Source organism: Amblyraja radiata, chromosome 3 (genome assembly GCF_010909765.2).
Source record: "Amblyraja radiata isolate CabotCenter1 chromosome 3, sAmbRad1.1.pri, whole genome shotgun sequence".
NCBI lineage: Eukaryota > Metazoa > Chordata > Chondrichthyes > Rajiformes > Rajidae > Amblyraja > Amblyraja radiata.
In genome coordinates this window covers 110,735,718-110,754,072 of record NC_045958.1, presented here as the reverse complement: position 1 = coordinate 110,754,072, position 18,355 = coordinate 110,735,718, and the positions used below count along the sequence as shown (strand labels likewise).

At 39.1% G+C, this 18,355-nt stretch overlaps 1 protein-coding gene across 2 annotated transcripts in view; it reads right to left on the bottom strand.

Annotated features, from left to right (window-relative positions):
- Nucleotides 1–18,355, bottom strand: part of pik3r1 (phosphoinositide-3-kinase regulatory subunit 1) — a 70,877-nt gene that overhangs the window by 11,684 nt on the left and 40,838 nt on the right. For both annotated transcript variants that reach the window (XM_033018576.1, XM_033018577.1), the window contains 4 exons: nucleotides 17,180–17,311; nucleotides 15,828–16,029; nucleotides 15,544–15,638; nucleotides 591–693 (listed from right to left, as the gene is read on the bottom strand). In XM_033018576.1, coding sequence (XP_032874467.1) covers nucleotides 591–693; nucleotides 15,544–15,638; nucleotides 15,828–16,029; nucleotides 17,180–17,311 — 532 coding nt within the window. The remainder of the gene's footprint in view (nucleotides 1–590; nucleotides 694–15,543; nucleotides 15,639–15,827; nucleotides 16,030–17,179; nucleotides 17,312–18,355) is intronic.

Below are 18,355 nucleotides of genomic sequence, written 5' to 3'. Positions count from 1 at the left end.
TGAAATTGCGGTGTCCCAAACATTATGGTGTCCTGAAATGTGGGGACGGGACGGACTATCTATAAACACTGCTGTAATTTCTACATGGTTAAATCAAAATTTATATAAATGGCCTTTATTAAAATCTGACAATGTGCACCTTAACCACATGTGCTTTTTTCGATTAAATATCTCAAATTGTGTACAGAGGCAAATAAATAGATGATGGGTCTTTGTTGCAAACATTGTGGAGGGCGCTGTAGCTGCAAGCCACCCAGCCAAATACCTTTACGAGGTTTGCATAGTCCAGTTATGTTCTAACCTGCATGCAGCAGGAAAAATATATTATAATCAAGGCCAACTTTGACTCGGTGAATGTTTCTTCTCCAATTTAATTAATATCCTTAATGCTACCGCTGTTGACAAGCACACACGGACTCCACTTTAGCTATTCAAATAACAAAGATAGTTTTTGAGGGTTCGGTGTTTATATTTAATCGCATTTCCTGCTCGTGTCTATATCTGGCTGATCATTTTAGCTCCATCTTAAGGCTGAACTATAGTACTTACTGTTTTCTTTTAATACTTGGAACTTCTAAGCTCAGACTTACCTGGAAATGTCTCCCCAGTACCATTCAGCATCTTGTAGAGACATGGTGCTATTTATTCCGTTATTGGTTACAGGTGTTACTTTTGGTGGTTTCGGAGGCAAAGCTGTGTGAATTAAAAATAAAAACTTAGGAACATTTCCAAAATACTTGTTTTAAAAAAAAATCATGTCTAATATATCAGATTTGTTTTAGATAAACATGCCAGTCGAATGAATAATAGGTTTTCAAAAGTTTCCACAAACAAAGAGAACACATTTTAATAGTACTCAAATGTTTAATTACTAACGCTGTGCGTTAAATGCGACTGTATTAAACTTTTAGTGCATTGCAGTTGGCTGTGGTTAAAATGGATGCTGCTTAGCCTCACAAGAATGAATCATTTTGTATTAACAGCATCCTTCAGCAACACACAAGAAATCAACTGTTATTTAATTAAGGAAGTCGATTTAGTGTATGAAGGAGAATGCAGTGGTTGAATACACCAAGTATCACATTCTAGGGAAATGTATCATAAGGAAATAGATAATTCCACAATATGGGCAATTACCCAACTGCAATAAGAATGAACACATCCCTCCAATTCAGCTTTCTCTCCAGAAATTCTGCATATAGGCAAGGACAGACCAAAAGATGCTTGATGCCTTTAACTGATAATCAGCAGGGCAGATTTGGAACTTGATTGCGAGTCTAGTTCTATACTGAAATACAGTGGCTTATTTGCTATAGGATAATTCTACAATACTAAATTTGAAAGCAATTTAAAAAAATATGCACCAAATTAGATCTTACTTTTGAAACAAATAACAAATTATGAGCACACCTGAATTTAAGGAGCTTCCCAGAGCTAAAACCTGTTCAAATAATCACCAATAATATTATGTAGCATCAGGAAATGTCCAATGATGTATTCAGTACCCTACCAGACGTGAGCACACCTGTCAGATTAAATCTGACATTACAGCACTTTTTGCGTAACAATTTTCAAATATTCTCCTACTCATTTTTAAGTTTCAAAAAAAAAAAATCCAAATATTTTTCCCGGTCCACTTTAAGTACTTCATCTGTTTGACTGGTGGAGGAGGAAATGGCCATGGAAGAGTTAAGATACTGCACTGAAACCCTGCTCAGAGCTCTTTAAATGAACCATACAGAAACAAATTCTACAGCCAATAAAAACAATACTGCAGAATTTTTTTCAGCTCCAGTGGACATTAAATCGTCAAAGATTAGTCATTAATATAGGGACACTGAACACAGTCAGGCTCTTTATAGGTTTTGAGCTGCACATTAAATATGCCATTGGAAAGAATATGAACCAGCCACTATCATATAACGCTGGTATCTAAAATGCAAATTAAAAACCTACGACATGCCAGCCAATTTAATTTACAAAAAAAAATACTAACTTGCAATTGTTCATAGACCCACTGTATTTTCCCCACACATTTCAATACAATTTAACATAACAGATTACTGACTAAAACCTGCAGATTTAACTCCCCGTTATTCCAAATTTGTATAGGATACAAATTGGACTAAAGATTAAGTGAAACTATATATACAAAACAAAATAGTTAAAATTAAGATCAGAAAAATCAGCACTGATATTAGGTCAACTTTAGAGTTTGAAGTGAAGCTGCATTTCATCAATTTGTCTGCATAAAAATATACATTTTTTTTCAGTTTTTACTGCAAAAGCAATCCTGGAATGCGCAACTTTCCTCTCAAAATTCAGCCCTTGTATCATGAAACTAGAATTTAACATTGCACATCATTTTAATGTCAATGAATCCTGCACGGGTCTCAATAAACCATCGCTGTGATGCTCATCACATACAAGTTCAATTTGTCTGTGCAGATTCAGAGGCATCCGTAAAGTCATTCTTAGCTAATTACTTATCTTGAAATCATTTGTTTGTCTAAATGCACTCCTTTTACATCACTAGTTAGATCTGAGAAAAATTTACCGTGATGCATCTTGCTAAACATCAGCTTATTTACGAACCGCACAGCAAGGGTAAAACAATATTTTGGGGGAATTTCCTTTTATCATTCAACATTCTTAAAAAGGATAAATATACTCTTATCAGTTGCTAACTAGTGTTACAAGCAATAACTAAAGAATCCCCGACAGCTCTGAAGTTAATGAGTCCGGTACAAAGTGATGATGGGGGAGGGTTTTGGGGAGGAGGGGAGTAATGGGGGTCGTGGGAAATCTTCCTCATTCACAATAAACATGACATGCCTTTTCTGAAACATTACAAACACTGTACAATCGGCATTGCTCACTTGTTACCAAGAATAACATCCCAGTTTCTAACATTGAAAAATTGTACACACATACATTAAAACCAGTGCTGGTTTGATTTTATTGCAGCATTACCTGGTGGATCCATTTCTATGTAAAACATCAAATCTGTGGCACAGTGAAGTTCTGTTCTATGGTAGTCTAATTCTAGTTCTTCCATATTCCGAACAGTATTGCACAATAAGATTCAAACACTGCTGCTCAGGGTCAGTCATAAGAACAAATGCAGTCTTTTTATAATGGTGTCTTGGAATTCATTTTAAAACCTATGAAGGGCTGCACTGTAACCTCTTACATCATACTGCACAGCCAATCCAATCCAGATAATGTCACCAGACCACTCCTGCTCATTTCCTATATGCAGTGGCTTTCAGTATCATTTTATATTTCAATTCCAAAATTAAGTACATGGAAAAATTACATTAGAACAGAAATAGATAACAGAAAAAATTAACCCATGGAATTTTCAGCTTCATATCCAAGGGTTCCAGCTTGGCACATCCCACTTTTGGCAAGCTGACAAAACCCTAACTGCAGCACGTAGGCTTCTCACAGCATTTGGCAACAGACACAGCTAGTTCATTCCAAGAAGTGTTAACATTGAGAAGGATTTACACTATTTTAAAACCTATTGCAAACCTGAAATAGCAAGTCTAAGGTGAACAAATAACAGCACATTTCAAAATAGCTACAAGCCATTAAAAAGGTAATACATAAAATCCAGTTAAATTATCGGTCTGAAGTTTTTAAATATACATCAACTGACATGAAAAAAATGACACAGGCAAGGAGGTAATAGTGCAAAGTCCAACAGGAAGAACACGCACATATACACCAGAGGACAAAGCACTGCCCAAGTGGGTTTACCTATACAGAGCTTTGCTCTTGAAATACCTCAGCACTTGAGTTGAAGCATCCCACTTTCTCTTAATTCTACAAGATCAAAGTAGGACTAAATCAAAAGGGAGGCACAATGAGACATTCCTCTATTCTACTCAAAAGCTGACTTTGAGACTTCACTGCAAAGTTGCCACTTGGCAATCAAAAATCACAACGGGATTAACAGCCAAAAAAAATCAACCCGATACACTTAAAAACCTATTCAAGATCCCTGCAAAACTGTTGTAGCTTTTAATGAGCCATTTATGGTACAGCACTTTACCGATTTACAAGTCTGATGAACTTTCTATTTGTCTATCTGCTGGAGAAAGTTTGCAATAGGGTTTTCATACAAAATCCAACACTGAAGTGCTTCTATTAAACCGGTAATGGGACCACCTTTTTTCTTTAAACAATTAACATTAAAAAACTATGATACTGTGGAAATACACTCCGATTAAGTATATGCACAAAGGTAAAATTACTTTGACAGGTGGTGGTTAAAACATTTTTTTTGAAATAATAATTAGTTATGAAACCAGAACACGAACATTTTAAACCTCCAGGCCTTTACTGAAAGAGCCTAGCCCTGGTTGCATACACTTGTACAATCAGGTTAATGCACAACTCAAACCAATCTATCTTACTGCGCACCATATGCTAAGCCAGCATAGGTAGAACAGGCAGGTGATTTTCCACTGCCTCCACTTGGTCTGACTGATTGCTATGGCAGGTAATAGGTACAATGCATTTGCTGGACTCAGGAAGGAGAGGATAAATAAATAAAAATCGTGCTGCAAAACTTAAGAAATAAAATTAGATTAAAAAGAATGCACATGGATAAGATTACATTTTGCAGTGTATTATCACCATTTGTGGTTTGTTTTTGATTAAAAAAAAAAAATTTTAATACAACATTCTGGACAAATGTAGAAAAACTTAAAGCCAACCACCTTTTGCCTTTCCCAAATGCATGTTTAGAGTTGCAGAAACAGCTCGCCGTCTGTTAAAAACAACGTGTCTGTCCTCAAAAATGCATGCAACTTGTCTATGAACTTTTTGCAATGAGGGTGCAGGTACCTCTGCAGAGCACAAAGTTAATAATTAAAAAATGAACCCAAGTTCTGTACTTCCAGCACTGCCAGTGGTCTGCATTTAACTAACGATAAAGATCTCTCATTAAACATTAACCTAAGCAAGCTCAAATATTTGCTGAGTTTGGGATTTGTATCTGGTATGAATACATGAAGGGGGAGGAGGGGTATTCTTGGTGGGAAGGAGGAAGAGAAGGCTGCGTTAGAAATGTGAATAAGCTCTCACAAACAAAAGTACAAGTTTCTCCAATACAGAAAATACCAGACCCCAATTCAGAAACACTGCAAACTTTCTTAAATAGTCCCTGCAGAAAAGCAAACTATCTCAAGCAGCTACATGCAAGAAGCAAGCTAAGCTTGTTCAGCAAAAATACAACCAAAGCCTTCCTCAAGCTTTCTTTTGCAAGCAATCCAACTTGGAATCAGACTGAATCCCCTCAGGTCAGGCTACAGGTGCAGAACAAAAATTACTGCATTAGTTTAGACAGCTCATATTTCAGCCCTCAGTGCATTTCAATGGAAATGCCCACGTGGCAGGCAACTCAGTACAGATTTTAAGAATACTCGCGATAAAGATTTCAAACTGTTCCAAGGAAGTTAATCATCAACACTAGCATAAATTTAGCTTAAATTGCAAATATATGTCCTACAAAACTTCTCAATTCACCCCCCAAAACAAATTATTAGTCATAGAGTCAGAGTCATACAGCTTAGAAATAGGTCCTTCGGCCCAACTTACCCACGCCGAGCAACACGTCCCATCTACACTAGTCTCACCTGCCTCAGTTTGGCCCAGATCCATCTAAACCTGTCCTATCCATGTACCTGTCCAAATGCTTCTTAAACGTTGCGATAGTCCCTGCCTCACCTACCTCCTCCCGCAGCTTGTTCCATACACCCACCACCCTTTGTGTGAATAATTACCACTCGGGTTCCTATTAAATCCACCCCCCCCCCTTACCATAAACCTATGGTTCTCAATTCCATAATTCTGGGCAAAAGGCTCTGTGTTTATGCAATCTATCTCTCTCACGATTTTGTACACCTCTAAGACCACCCCTCATCCTCCGGCGCTCCAAGGAATAAAGTTCTAGCCTGCTCAACTTCTCCCTATAGCTAAAGCCCTCAATTCCTGTCAACTTACTTGTAAATCTTCTCTGCATTTTTTACAACTTGACAAGACCTTTCCTATAACACTGCGACCAAAACTGAACACAACACTCTAAATGTGGCCTCAATGTCTTATCTAACTGCAGCATAACCTCCCAACTTCTATAATCAATACTCTGACTGACAAAGGCCAATGTGCCAAAAGCCTTTTTCAATATCCTATCTACCTGCGACTCGACCTTCAATGAACTATGTACCTGTACTCCTAGATCCCTCCGCTGTGCAACACTCCCCAGAGCTCTACCATTCACTGTGTAGGTCCTGCCCTCATTAGGCTTCCCAATACACAACCCCTCACATTTCTATGCATCCTGCCACAATGGGGATGGTCAAACCAACAAAAACAGTAAACAGAAGATATTTGTATCGTCAGCAATGCTTTGGCCTATCATAACAGCAAATGGCAGCACTACCAATTCCAAGTACGGAGTGAATGATTTATAAGTATTCCCGAGGTCGCAAGTTTTCAATCAATTTAATTTTCTAGTTTAGTTTAAATACAGCATGGAAACAAGCTGATCAGTCCACTGACTCATTTCCCCATCGATCACCCGTTCACACTAGTTCTGCGTTATCCCATTTTCTCATCCATTCCGACACACTACGGGCAATTTTACAGAGGTCAATTATCCTACAAACCCATGCATCTTTGGGATGTGGGAGGAAGCCGGAGCACCTGGAGGAAACCCACACGGTCTCAGGGAGATGGTGCAAACTTCATACAGACAGTCTCTGAGATCAGGATTGAACCCAGGTCTCTGGAGCTGAGAGGCAGGAGCTCTATCAGATGTGTCACTGTTCTGCCCTTTATGATATTAACAAACAGCTGAGTGAATATAGTACACGAGGGGTTCCAAAAATACTTGAGTAAATGTTCAAGAATCATCTGCACTTCTAGTCAAGACATTAGATTCAAGCACAACACAGTAAATTGGTTAGGATGTGTCTTGTCCACACTCAAAACCAAATCAGACCATTTGATGCCATCTGCAAAATATTAGAATGGATTGCAAACAGAGGAATGTATCGCGCATGTCTAGTTTCCAAGAAAATGCTCACTTGTTTTTCATCAGGTCATTGGGTTCAGAACTCAATTCAGCTTTGGATACAAAAAAAGCGAATCCATTCCAAGGGCAGATTGAAGGTGTCCATCTTAAATGTCAAATTAGCATTTCACCAAATGTGATATTAAAGAGCTCAGTTGAAACTAAAGTCGATGAGAAGCTGGGGTAAACTCCATTAGATGGCAACACGTCTTGAAAAAAGTAAGGTAGACACAAAATGCTGGAGTAACTCAGCGGATGAGGCAGCATCTTGGGAGAGAAGGAATTGGCGACGTTTCGGGTCGAGACCTTTCTTCAGACTGACGTCAGGGGAGAGGGCAGGACACAGAAAGAATGTAGGCGGAGACAGTAAGACTAGTGGGAGAACTGGGAAAGGGGAGGGGATGGAGAGAGAAAGCCGGGGCTACCTGAAGTTAGAGAAGTCAATGTTACCTGAAGTTAGAGAAGTAGGATGGTTACTGTAAAGAAATCATAAGTTCGGAGCTTCCAGGCTTATGTAGTAACATTCCTTCAGTGTGAGAAATATCATGTTCAGTGCATGTTGCACTTTATTCCATTACATTCACAGCTCATTAGATAAAGAAAAGCCATGCTCACACATCATAATAATAATAATAATACATTTTATTTATGGGCGCCTTTCAAGAGTCTCAAGGACACCAGGATCAAAGTACCATTTAAGACATGCTAAGTGTGACCTCCACATAACACCACATCCTACATTGACAGCTTTGACCAAGTCTCAAACTGCCTCCCAATGAAACGAGGCACTGGTTTAGCACAAAGGGTACCAGAATACGAGATTGACCCAATATATTGGCTTACCGATAGCTACCGAACACCATGGCCCCATAGCAGAAGCATCCACGTCGCGGGGCTGGAAACTGGAAGTATTCTGAGCTAATTCTGCTACCACAATCATCTATTGCGACAAGTGATGGTTTCCACTGATTGTCGCCAGAAGCTTCCATCCTTTTCAGATCGGATGATGGCAGCGAGGTTAACATTTGTAACAAGATGGAAACGAAAAGACCAAACACCAAGCACTAAAAAAAGCGCCTGACCATTGGTCATCCAAACAGATTCAACCTAACAATTTAATTCATTCATGGGATATGGGTAAACCCAGAATGGTTTCCCCCAATTTTGTTAGCCCTTGCTGTCTCCTCCCCCTCCTCAGCCCTCAGGCTCCACCTCCTCCTTTTTCCTTTCTTCTCCCCGCCACCCATCAGTCTGAAGAAGGGTTTCGGCCCGAAACGTTGCCTATTTCTTTCACTCCATCGATGCTGCTGCACCCGCTGAGTTTCTCCAGCATTTCTGTGTACCTCCCATCATTTATTTATTTGCCTCTGTACTCCACAATTTGAGATTTGTAACAGAAATAAAAAAAAATCGTATTTGGTTAAAGTGTGCATTGTCAGATTTTATTTCATTGTATTTTTATACATTTTGGTTTCACCATGTAGAAATTACAGCCATGTTTATATATAGTCCCCCATTTCAGGGCACCATAATGCTTGGGACACATGGCTTCACAGGTGCGTTCAATTGCCTCCTTAATGCAGGTATAAGAGAGCTTTCAGCACCTAGTCTTTCCTCCAGTTTCCATCACGTTTGGAAACTTTTATTGCTGTTTATTAACATGAGGACCAAAGTTGTGTCAATGAAAGTCAAAGAAGCCATTATGAGACTGAGAAACAAGAATAAAACTGTTAGAGACATCAGCCAAACCTTAGGCTTACCAAAATCAACTGTTTGGAACATCATTAAGAAGAAAGAGAGCACTGGTGAGCTTACTAATCGCAAAGGGACTGGCAGGCCAAGGAAGACCTCCACAGCTGATGACAGAAGAATTCTCTCTATAATAAAGAAAAATCCCCAAACACCTGTCCGACAGATCAGAAACACTCTTCAGGAGTCAGGTGTTGATTTGTCAATGTCCACGGAAGACTTCATGAACAGAAATACAGAGGCTACACTGCAAGATGCAAACCACAGGTTAGCTGCATAAATAGAATGGCCGGGTTACAGTTTGCCAAGAAGTACTTAAAAGAGCAACCACAGTTCTGGAAAAAGGCCTGTGGACAGATGAAACAAAGATTAATTTTTGTCAGTGATGGCAAGAGAAAAGTATGAAGGAGAGAAGGAACTGCCCAAGATCCAAAGCATACCACCTCATCTGTGAAACATGGTGGTGGGGGTGTTATGGCCTGGGCATGTATGGCTGCTTAAGGCACTGGCTTACTTATCTTCATTGATGATACAACTGCTGATGGTAGTAGCATAATGAATTCTGAAGTGTATAGACACATCCTATCTGCCCAAGTTCAAACAAATGCCTCAAAACTCATTGGCCGGCAGTTAATTCTTCAGCAAGACAATGATCCCAATCATACCGATAAAGCAACAAAGGAGTTTTTCAAAATGAAAAAATGGTAAATTGAGTGGCCGTCAATCACCCGATCTGAACCTAATTGAGCATGCATTTTATATGCTGAGGAGAAAACTGAAGGGCACTAGCCCCCAAAATAAGCATAAGCTAATGATGGCTGCAATACAGGCCTGGCAGAGCATCACCAGAGAAGACACCCAGCAACTGGTGATGCCCACGATTCGAAGACTTCAGCCGTCTTGCATGCAACAAAATACTAAACATGACTATTTCATTCACATTACATTGCTGTGTCCCAAACATTATGGTGCCCTGAAATTGGGGGACTATGTATATAAACACTGCTGTAATTTCTACATGGTGAAACCAAAATGCATAAAAATGGTCTTTATTAAAATCTGACAATGTGCACTTTAACCACATGTGATGTTTTCTATTACAAATCTCAAATTGTGGAGCACACAGTTAAATAAATAAATGATGGGTCATTGTCCCAAACATTATGGAGGGCACTGTATATATGTATGTGTGCATGCTTATGGGTATGTGTGCATGCTTATGGGTATGTGTACACGCTTATGGGTATACACACACACATAACTTTTTTCTCTCTCGTTTATCATATTGTTTACAGTGTACCATGTTTACATATTCTGTTGTGCTGCAGCAAGTAAGAATTTCATTGTTCTATCTGGGACACATGACATTAAACACTCTTGACTCTTGGATGAGCATGAACTCAGAACTAGATTTCAATTTGTCAGTTCAGTGTGGGGTATTAGTAATAGTAAATGGTACTGAATCTGTAATTAACAAAAGCAGTATGCATCTGTAAAGTTTACATTTGAAGACTACACAATACATAATTTGTGCTGCCACATTGCAGATGGCTGCAAAGATCATTGCAGATGGCTGCAAAGCAAAAGTCTGAGGAAAGGTTCCAACCCAAAACGTCACCTATTCTTTTCTCCAGAGATGTCGCCTGACCTGCTGAGTTACTCCAACATTTTGCGCCAAAGAATTATACAATCCAGTTGAGCTAATTGAGAATCACTGCTGAGTCCTTTAGTGTGAGGGGTGGACATTTTAAGTGGTTTGTAACTCCAAAAGCTCACCTACCTTGCATAGTATTGTGTTATATTACTCACTACCAAAGTTTTCTACAAGTACGAATCCCAAACATTCATGCTCACAAACGCAGCAATGTTGCAAGCCTTGCATTTATTGTGCCACCTCTTCATGACAACAGAACTCAAACACTGCACACACCTATTCCCCCAGGGATAAGGTGATATAACCAAACTTAACCGCAATCAACCCCAAACAGCCATTCATGGGCATGGATGCATCCCTAAATTACCTGCATGGGAGTTAGTTGGCCATCATTGGACCATGGCTAGCACAAGGACTGGAAATATCAAAGACCCAACCAAAACCCCCTTCCTCTCTCAAGTACATTTACAATAATAAAATTGTAGATAGACTGCAATAACACATTCCTTCCCTCCTCCCAACCTTTTATTCACTACAACTTCTACCCCTTTGCCCAAAAAGCACATGCTCTAGCAATGCATCAAGAAAATGTGACCAGGCCAGAATGTTACTGAGCTTCATTTGTTCATCCACAAGCTCAGTAATCAACATTGCCATTCCTGTAGTTGTACACAAGGGATTTACAAGGGATTGAGACATTTGGCCTTGGCGGTTCATTGTAGGGGGAGCAGTGATAAAGATGTACAAATGCGAGGCCAAGATTGCACACTACCCTTAGTAGGCTCTGACGAGGCCTTCAATGAAATTCAAAGCGAAGAAAGGCTTATTGGTTTACACAATGAACACGCGTTCCATTGCAATGTCGACAAGAAATCCCATGTGCAAGGTCATGGAGTACAGAGAGGTTCAGCACAGATTTGGCTCAGACCTTAACACGGGGCTTGGAGCCCAACATATGGTACCTCACCGCTTTATAACTGAATCAAACTTGCAGTGCCTCATGTAAGCAAACATAGGAGACACATTCAAACTCATTGCCATCATATTAGGACGATCAGTATGCAAAATACCTTGCAATGTCTCAAAGCAAACCAGCCTTCCCAGAATAAATGCAGCTGCCTAGTTTATACAGAGTACAAACCAACCACATTTTTTCAGGATAGCATTGCAACTTCATCTGTATGGCACATGGGCATGGTAGAGTCCATAACCAGGACCTTGGACCTGCCTGGAGATCATGCCAAACTCACCAGTGGTCTTCATAAAAAGCCAATCACTATCAAGCAATGGTGCACTGCAGGCAGGAAGGAACACATGATTCTTTTGTATTGAACACTATCAATAAATTTACAAATTTGGTTTGCGTAATTACATTAGTGGCAACTCATCGTTGCATAGGTGCCGAGCAGGCAACATGATTAGTAATGACAGAAAGGAAGGCAAGGCGTGGGATATTGAACGGGGACTTGAAATCCCCAAAACTGAAACTGCATAGACGTACGGGAAGGGAGTTGTCTAGGTTGCACTTCCTCGTTCTACTTCTCAGAAGATCAAGGCGTACCTAACTTCCTCACAGCAACAAGGCAGTTGAGCATACAAACCTTGATAACTACTTTAATGTTGGAAAGACCCTTCTTTCACAGCAGTGCTGCATCACAGTGAGAAGCAACAGGGCTTTCACTATGCGAGTTGTCCAGCTACATCTGTACCGAGCATCAGAAACATATGCAGCCATTGGATAACAATTGTTGCTCTTTATTTTGTTATGGTGATCATGGCATGAAGGCATGATGACTGAAGCCATGACAAAGGTGTGCTGCCCACTTTGCATGATTCACTTTTGATGAACTACACCAGCTGAACACAAGAGTTTGATCGCTTTTGGTCTGGCATAAGGCAGGTCATTCACTCATCCCATTGGGAAGACTGCTACTCTTGCAAACCCTTGTTGTTTTTCTTCTCTAACTGTCCTGCAAGGCTCTGGCAGGACAGAAGATAACAGAGCTAGCTCTTGTTGAATAGAACATCTGTGACATCCTTCATGTAGAAGCATATGACAAAATACAGGTATTTCCAAGTCCAGTCTGGAAGTAGCCAGATACAAAACGTTCAAATTAGTCAACGAGAGACAACAATATCCCTATTGAAAACATATTTCACATTTCTCTTCAGAATTTCAATGAGTATTTCTCCTTGAACACCTAATACAGACGTACATGTTCTTCCAGTAATGCTTTGTTGGAAAGAAGCTAACAATGGAATCAAGTTTGGGAACACTGCGCAGCTATATTATTGCTTGCATACAACAGAAAATTGAACCACCCCTCAAAACCACAAAATACTTGCAGCAATATAACAATGGGTGAAATAAATCAACTAAGCTGTAAATAATTCATGAACTTTTAAATAACACCAAGGTGGGGCCATGTAGACGGGAGTCCTTTTGGCTCTGAATGGATATTCAATAACGTGCAATAGTGCATGTTCACTGTACACAAATTCAAAATGGCAGCCTTGGCATCAAGTCAGCATAGGACACTAATGGGCATAATGATCTGCTCAGTCAGCACACTCCCCTCAGATGCCTCAATCCAACACCCTCAGAAGGCGCAGTCCAGAGCAACTCATGTGTCAATGCTACCAAAGTGGACCTCCAGGTAACCATGTCCACTTATACTCCCATGGCTATCAATTATTCAGCACACCATTACTAAAAAATGCTACTGCATTTTTGAAAATTTGCAAATATGCATTCATACGCAACAATAAAACTGTGCGGTGGAAGATTTGTGACATGGGCACAATTTAGAGCGAGAGAGAGAGAGAGGGAGAGATGCTGTGAAGATTTTTTTAGATTTATTATCACTTAAAATTTCCTTGGGCTTGGAAAATGCAGTTTGTCAGTAACACATAGCACCCCTCCCTTCCCCACAAATAAAATGTAGAAATATAAATGACATATGGAGCCAAAAGGTAGAAGATTAGAGTGAAAGAAGCCAAACACATGCAAATGGAACCAACTTAGATAGTCATACAGCATGGTACAGCATGCCTTAGGTCTCTAACAAAAGCTGAAGATATAATTATGTTCAAAATGATGAGGAAATTTCAAGTATTCTTTTTACTTAACTCTTAAGAAAATTTGTCGCCATGGCAATCAAGAGTTAAAATCTTCTATCCCTACACGCGAGTTCAGTAGGCCATCACTGACCAAATAGAAGTTGGTCGATTCATTACAGAACAGTTGTCAAACTGTGGACTTCCTGCTTTGCTTCGTTCAGACAAACTAACCTCGGTTATACAAGAAACAACCATCTGCAAAATGCCGTTATTGGTACAATTCAGAAACCCACTCACAGGAGGATTTTCAAACTAAAGTTGATAATGAACAAATAACGTGGTGTTAATGATCAAAGGTTTTGATAAATATTTGTCTTGAGAAAGACCGAAAGAAACAAAGTTGAGTGAAATATTCCAAAGCAGACAAGGCTGCTTTAGCATGGCTGCCCGAGGAGTGATTAAAATTGTTTCATTAAGACCAGTGGTATGCTATCAACAGATGATTCAGAGGCATTCCAAATTAAAGACAGGATAATTGCAGTTGGTTGAGTTGCCTACAACACAGAAATGTTAATGCGGATATTGACGAATCCAACAGACTCAAATAATATCAGGTTAATTGTAATTTAAATACACTAATCATTATTGAGAATACATATGGGCCTTCAATACTCAGCCACGTAGATTTCTAGGCCTAACAAGGAAGCAAAACTAGATTGTGGATACAACGGCAGATTCTGGTTCATAAAAAAGACAGGGCTGGACGAACTCAACGGGTCAGACAGCATCTCTAGGGAACACAGATAGATGACATTTCTGGTCTGGACCCTTCGTCAGATTCACGTGGAACAAAATTCATAGCTGTCATCAACTCCCACCACAACAAAAGCTTTTCACTGCACCTCAGTATACGTGACAATAAACTAAACTGATTAAAAATAATTAAAGATGAAACCTAAAGTCTCAATCATGCTAGTGGGCTCTAATTTAATCTCCGAGGTCAATGGGCTTCCTCTTCACCCCACCAAAAATGAAATTCAGGCAAGGAAAACAATGGTGCAACCATTAGGAATAGTCCATGTAGCATATCCGAAGTTCTAGTTGAGCAACTGGTCTATTAAAACACCTCCGATAATCAGTGGAAGAACATTAAAACATTTCTCCCTCTTACTCAGATGACAAATAATGAAATATGCAGAGAATGCAATGCAAAATTAGAGATTTCGCATCTATGAAATAAAAAGAAAATCCAAGAATATCCTATATTCCACAGATCCCATTTAGTTCTGAAAAACTACACAGAATGTTTTATTTTTAAAGATTAATATGCTAGCTCAAATGACGAGAACAGAACCAGACCAGGTCCTTCATCCCATAATGTACGCCAAAAATGTACAGTTAAATTAATCTCCTCTGCCTGCACATGATCCATATCCCTTCATTCCTTGCATATCATGTGCATATCTAAAAGCCTTTTAAACACGACTATTGTATCGGCCTCCGCCACCACCCCTGGCAGTACATGCTAGGCACACTGCTCTAAAAACTCGACATTCTTGCTAACAAGTTTCCCAACCATTAAAAAAAACCTGAAAAACTTTCAAAATGAAAGCAACTAAATTGCGTAGTTCTTTACCACAACCATCAATGTTATGCACGGTTCTGTCTGGATAACACAAAAGTATCCAATACCTAGGTCAATTATTTAATACAGGAGCTTCAAATCTAAAACTTCTACCATAAGATGAACTTTGAGAAAAAGCTATACCAAGCCATCTTTGTAAATGAGTGCAAGCATAAACGAAAAGATACCTTACTGGAACAAATGGTTTAATACAAGAATATTTACTTTTTAAACAATCTAATTTTGTTCTGAGCTGAAGTATAAAACCATGTTAGTTCTTTATACAAAACAAAAGCGATCCTTCTGGAGTCATACCACCATTGGGGTTTACATACGTTTTGAACATTTAAGCAAGAGACAGAATCTTACCTGGTGCTGGCGCAGGAGCAGTCTGAGTTTCGTGGCATTCACTAGTTATAAGTACTTCTACAATTTTTGTGAGATATTCAGGATTTGTTTCCGAACTAGATAAGCAAAGATATTACATTTAAAATCTCAAATAATGCAAATCTGAAACCAAAACATGTATTAAAAAAATATTACAATGGCAAATTTAATTTTATACTGGTATAACATTAAAATCATACAAGAAGTGTTAATATTTTGATGTTTCTCAAATGTTTCAGAACCAGACTTTCTGGTAGCATACGTACCTTGCCGCCTGTTGTCTAAAAAGCAGAGGACTGAAAATTTCCGCTAAAGTTCTTGCACTCAGGTTGTTCTTTCCAGAGTTTTGACAAAGTTTGCAGAAATGCTTGATCAAATAATGAAGTGTAAGCCAATACTGCTGAGGCACATTCTGGGACCGGATAGCTCTCCTCAGCAACTGTGCACACTCCTCTGTATTGAGTACCTCTGCATTTAAGAAATTTAAATATCATGGCTGTCAACAGCTAGATAAAAGATCTATTAACATGCAGCAATGATGATCAAAATTCACTGTATCCAAAATTTGTTACAATAACATTTAGACTAATCTAGTCTAGAGAGTTAATAATCCACGTCTGGTTTAAAAGAAAACCTTTAAAGCACTGTGGGTAGCTAGTGGAAAACTGCATGCATTGTGATACTGACCACAAATACGCAGTACACGCTGTACTATAGGTCTGCTACTTCTCTGATGCAAATGATTGGACAATTCATAGATCGAGTAGAAGGAGAAACCACATCCTTTCATTGCATTCTGCACCAATATAAAAAGTCTACAGACTTCAGGCTAACCAGTGCTACATACTGAGCAACAGGAGGTCTTCTGCATTTCAATTTTGTTCTATAACCACACCCAAGCTTTATATACCACATAGTACAAACAGTGGTTAGGTCCCTCAGTACTGTGCGTGCCAAATCAAGCTCACGTTAGAGGTTCATACCTACTTCTGCACACAGCTCTTGCTTTAAAACAAACTACTTAAATTTGTGGGCAAACTACAGGCAAAGGATTAACATTTATTCTTGTTTGCAATTGAGAACAGTTCAATGAATGAAACAATTTTTATTCTGACCCTCAATGTCACATCAATTTGACATAAAATGAACGGAACCATTAGTTTTGCACGACGTGCATAAAAATGTGAAGTTTACAATGAAAGTAAATTTAGAAGTAAACCACAGGCTAGGAGCTGAGCAAAACTATGAAGCAGTTGGGGATAAGAGATTGTTAGAAAAATAAACCATTTTGAATTTTTCAACAAGTCCAGTTGAAACTTGGTCTTGCGTTTTACCCGAGAATTTGTTTTTTAAAAATCCAATTATTTTTCAAAAGCACAATTGCCATTAGCTAAAACAATTTAATATGTCCTTCTCTCATTTGCAATTTATAGAATTTTACAATAAACTATTCTCTCCGCCCCCCCCCCCACAAATGCAACCTTGATTCCTGAAAATCTTTCAGAATATCCACGTTTCTTCCAAACCTTCTTCCAAAGTATTTCAATACCAACTAAAGATTTTTATATTCTGAGACTGTTAAGAGGTTTATTACAAATTCAAGATATTTCTTTCTTACCTTGAGCTATATAAACCATATCACTGTGGATCGATGAAGGGATGACAGGACTTGGTAATTCCTGAAGATATAGTTTCAATGCCTCAGTCTGCGACTGCAGATCAAACTGTTCCATGTCCACCGAAGCTGCATCTAGTGTGTTGAGAAATACACGTAACTACATAGAAATATTTTCAAAACAATTTGGCTGTTGTGAGTTTCACTGAACTTTTAACTTTATAGCGAAGGCACAGCAATAAGCGTGCAGAAATCTGTTTACAAAAAGCAGTGTCATTGTTATGAGATATATACCTTCTGATAAGCCTGTGCAGGGCAGATTTTCAGCACAAGAAAAAAAACACAAACTTCCACTAATAGTCATATTAGGAGTCCCCAGTGGTTGGATTGGATGAAGTGAGGGTGTGCATATTGCTAGTCAGTGGGAGCCAAAGTATCTTGCTTTAGCCTAGACCTAGTTACCAACCACAACTAGAACACTAGCATTGAGGGCATTAATATTGCTCCTACGCAGGAGAGACAAAAAGCAGCCATGGGTCAGATGACACTGAAATGTACTTTGTAACACAGGGTCACATAAATAAGTTAAACTCAATGGCCAACCAGTATGCTCATGTTCAATGTAACATAGACCTCAACTTGGATCTCGAAAGGCAGTTGACATATAAATAAAAAATGGTGCTTTATATGTTTTACCTTTCATAGAACACAACACAGTATAACACAAGAACAGGCCTTTCGGCCCACAATGTCCGTGTTAAACATGATGCCAAGTCAATTAGCAACCTGCGCATAACCCATATCCCTCTTATTGACTATCCAAAAGTCTTTTTTTAAATTAAATTACACTAATGTACCTGCTTCAAACAACACCCCCGACAACATGTTCTAGGCACTAGCCACCCTCTAAAAACATCTCCTCTAAACTTTTCCCCTCTCACCATAACGATATGGCCTCTAGTATTTGATTTTTCATCCCGGGGAAAAGAGTGACTTTCTACGCTATCTATGACTTCATACTTTAATACACTTCTATCAGGTCTCCCTGCAAACTGCGGGGTACCAGAAAAAAAACATTTCAAATCCGTCCAACTTCTACTGGAGGCTAATACCCTCCACTCCAGGCATCAATCTGGTAAACCTCCTCTGAATCCTTTCTAAAGCCTCCATATCATAAAA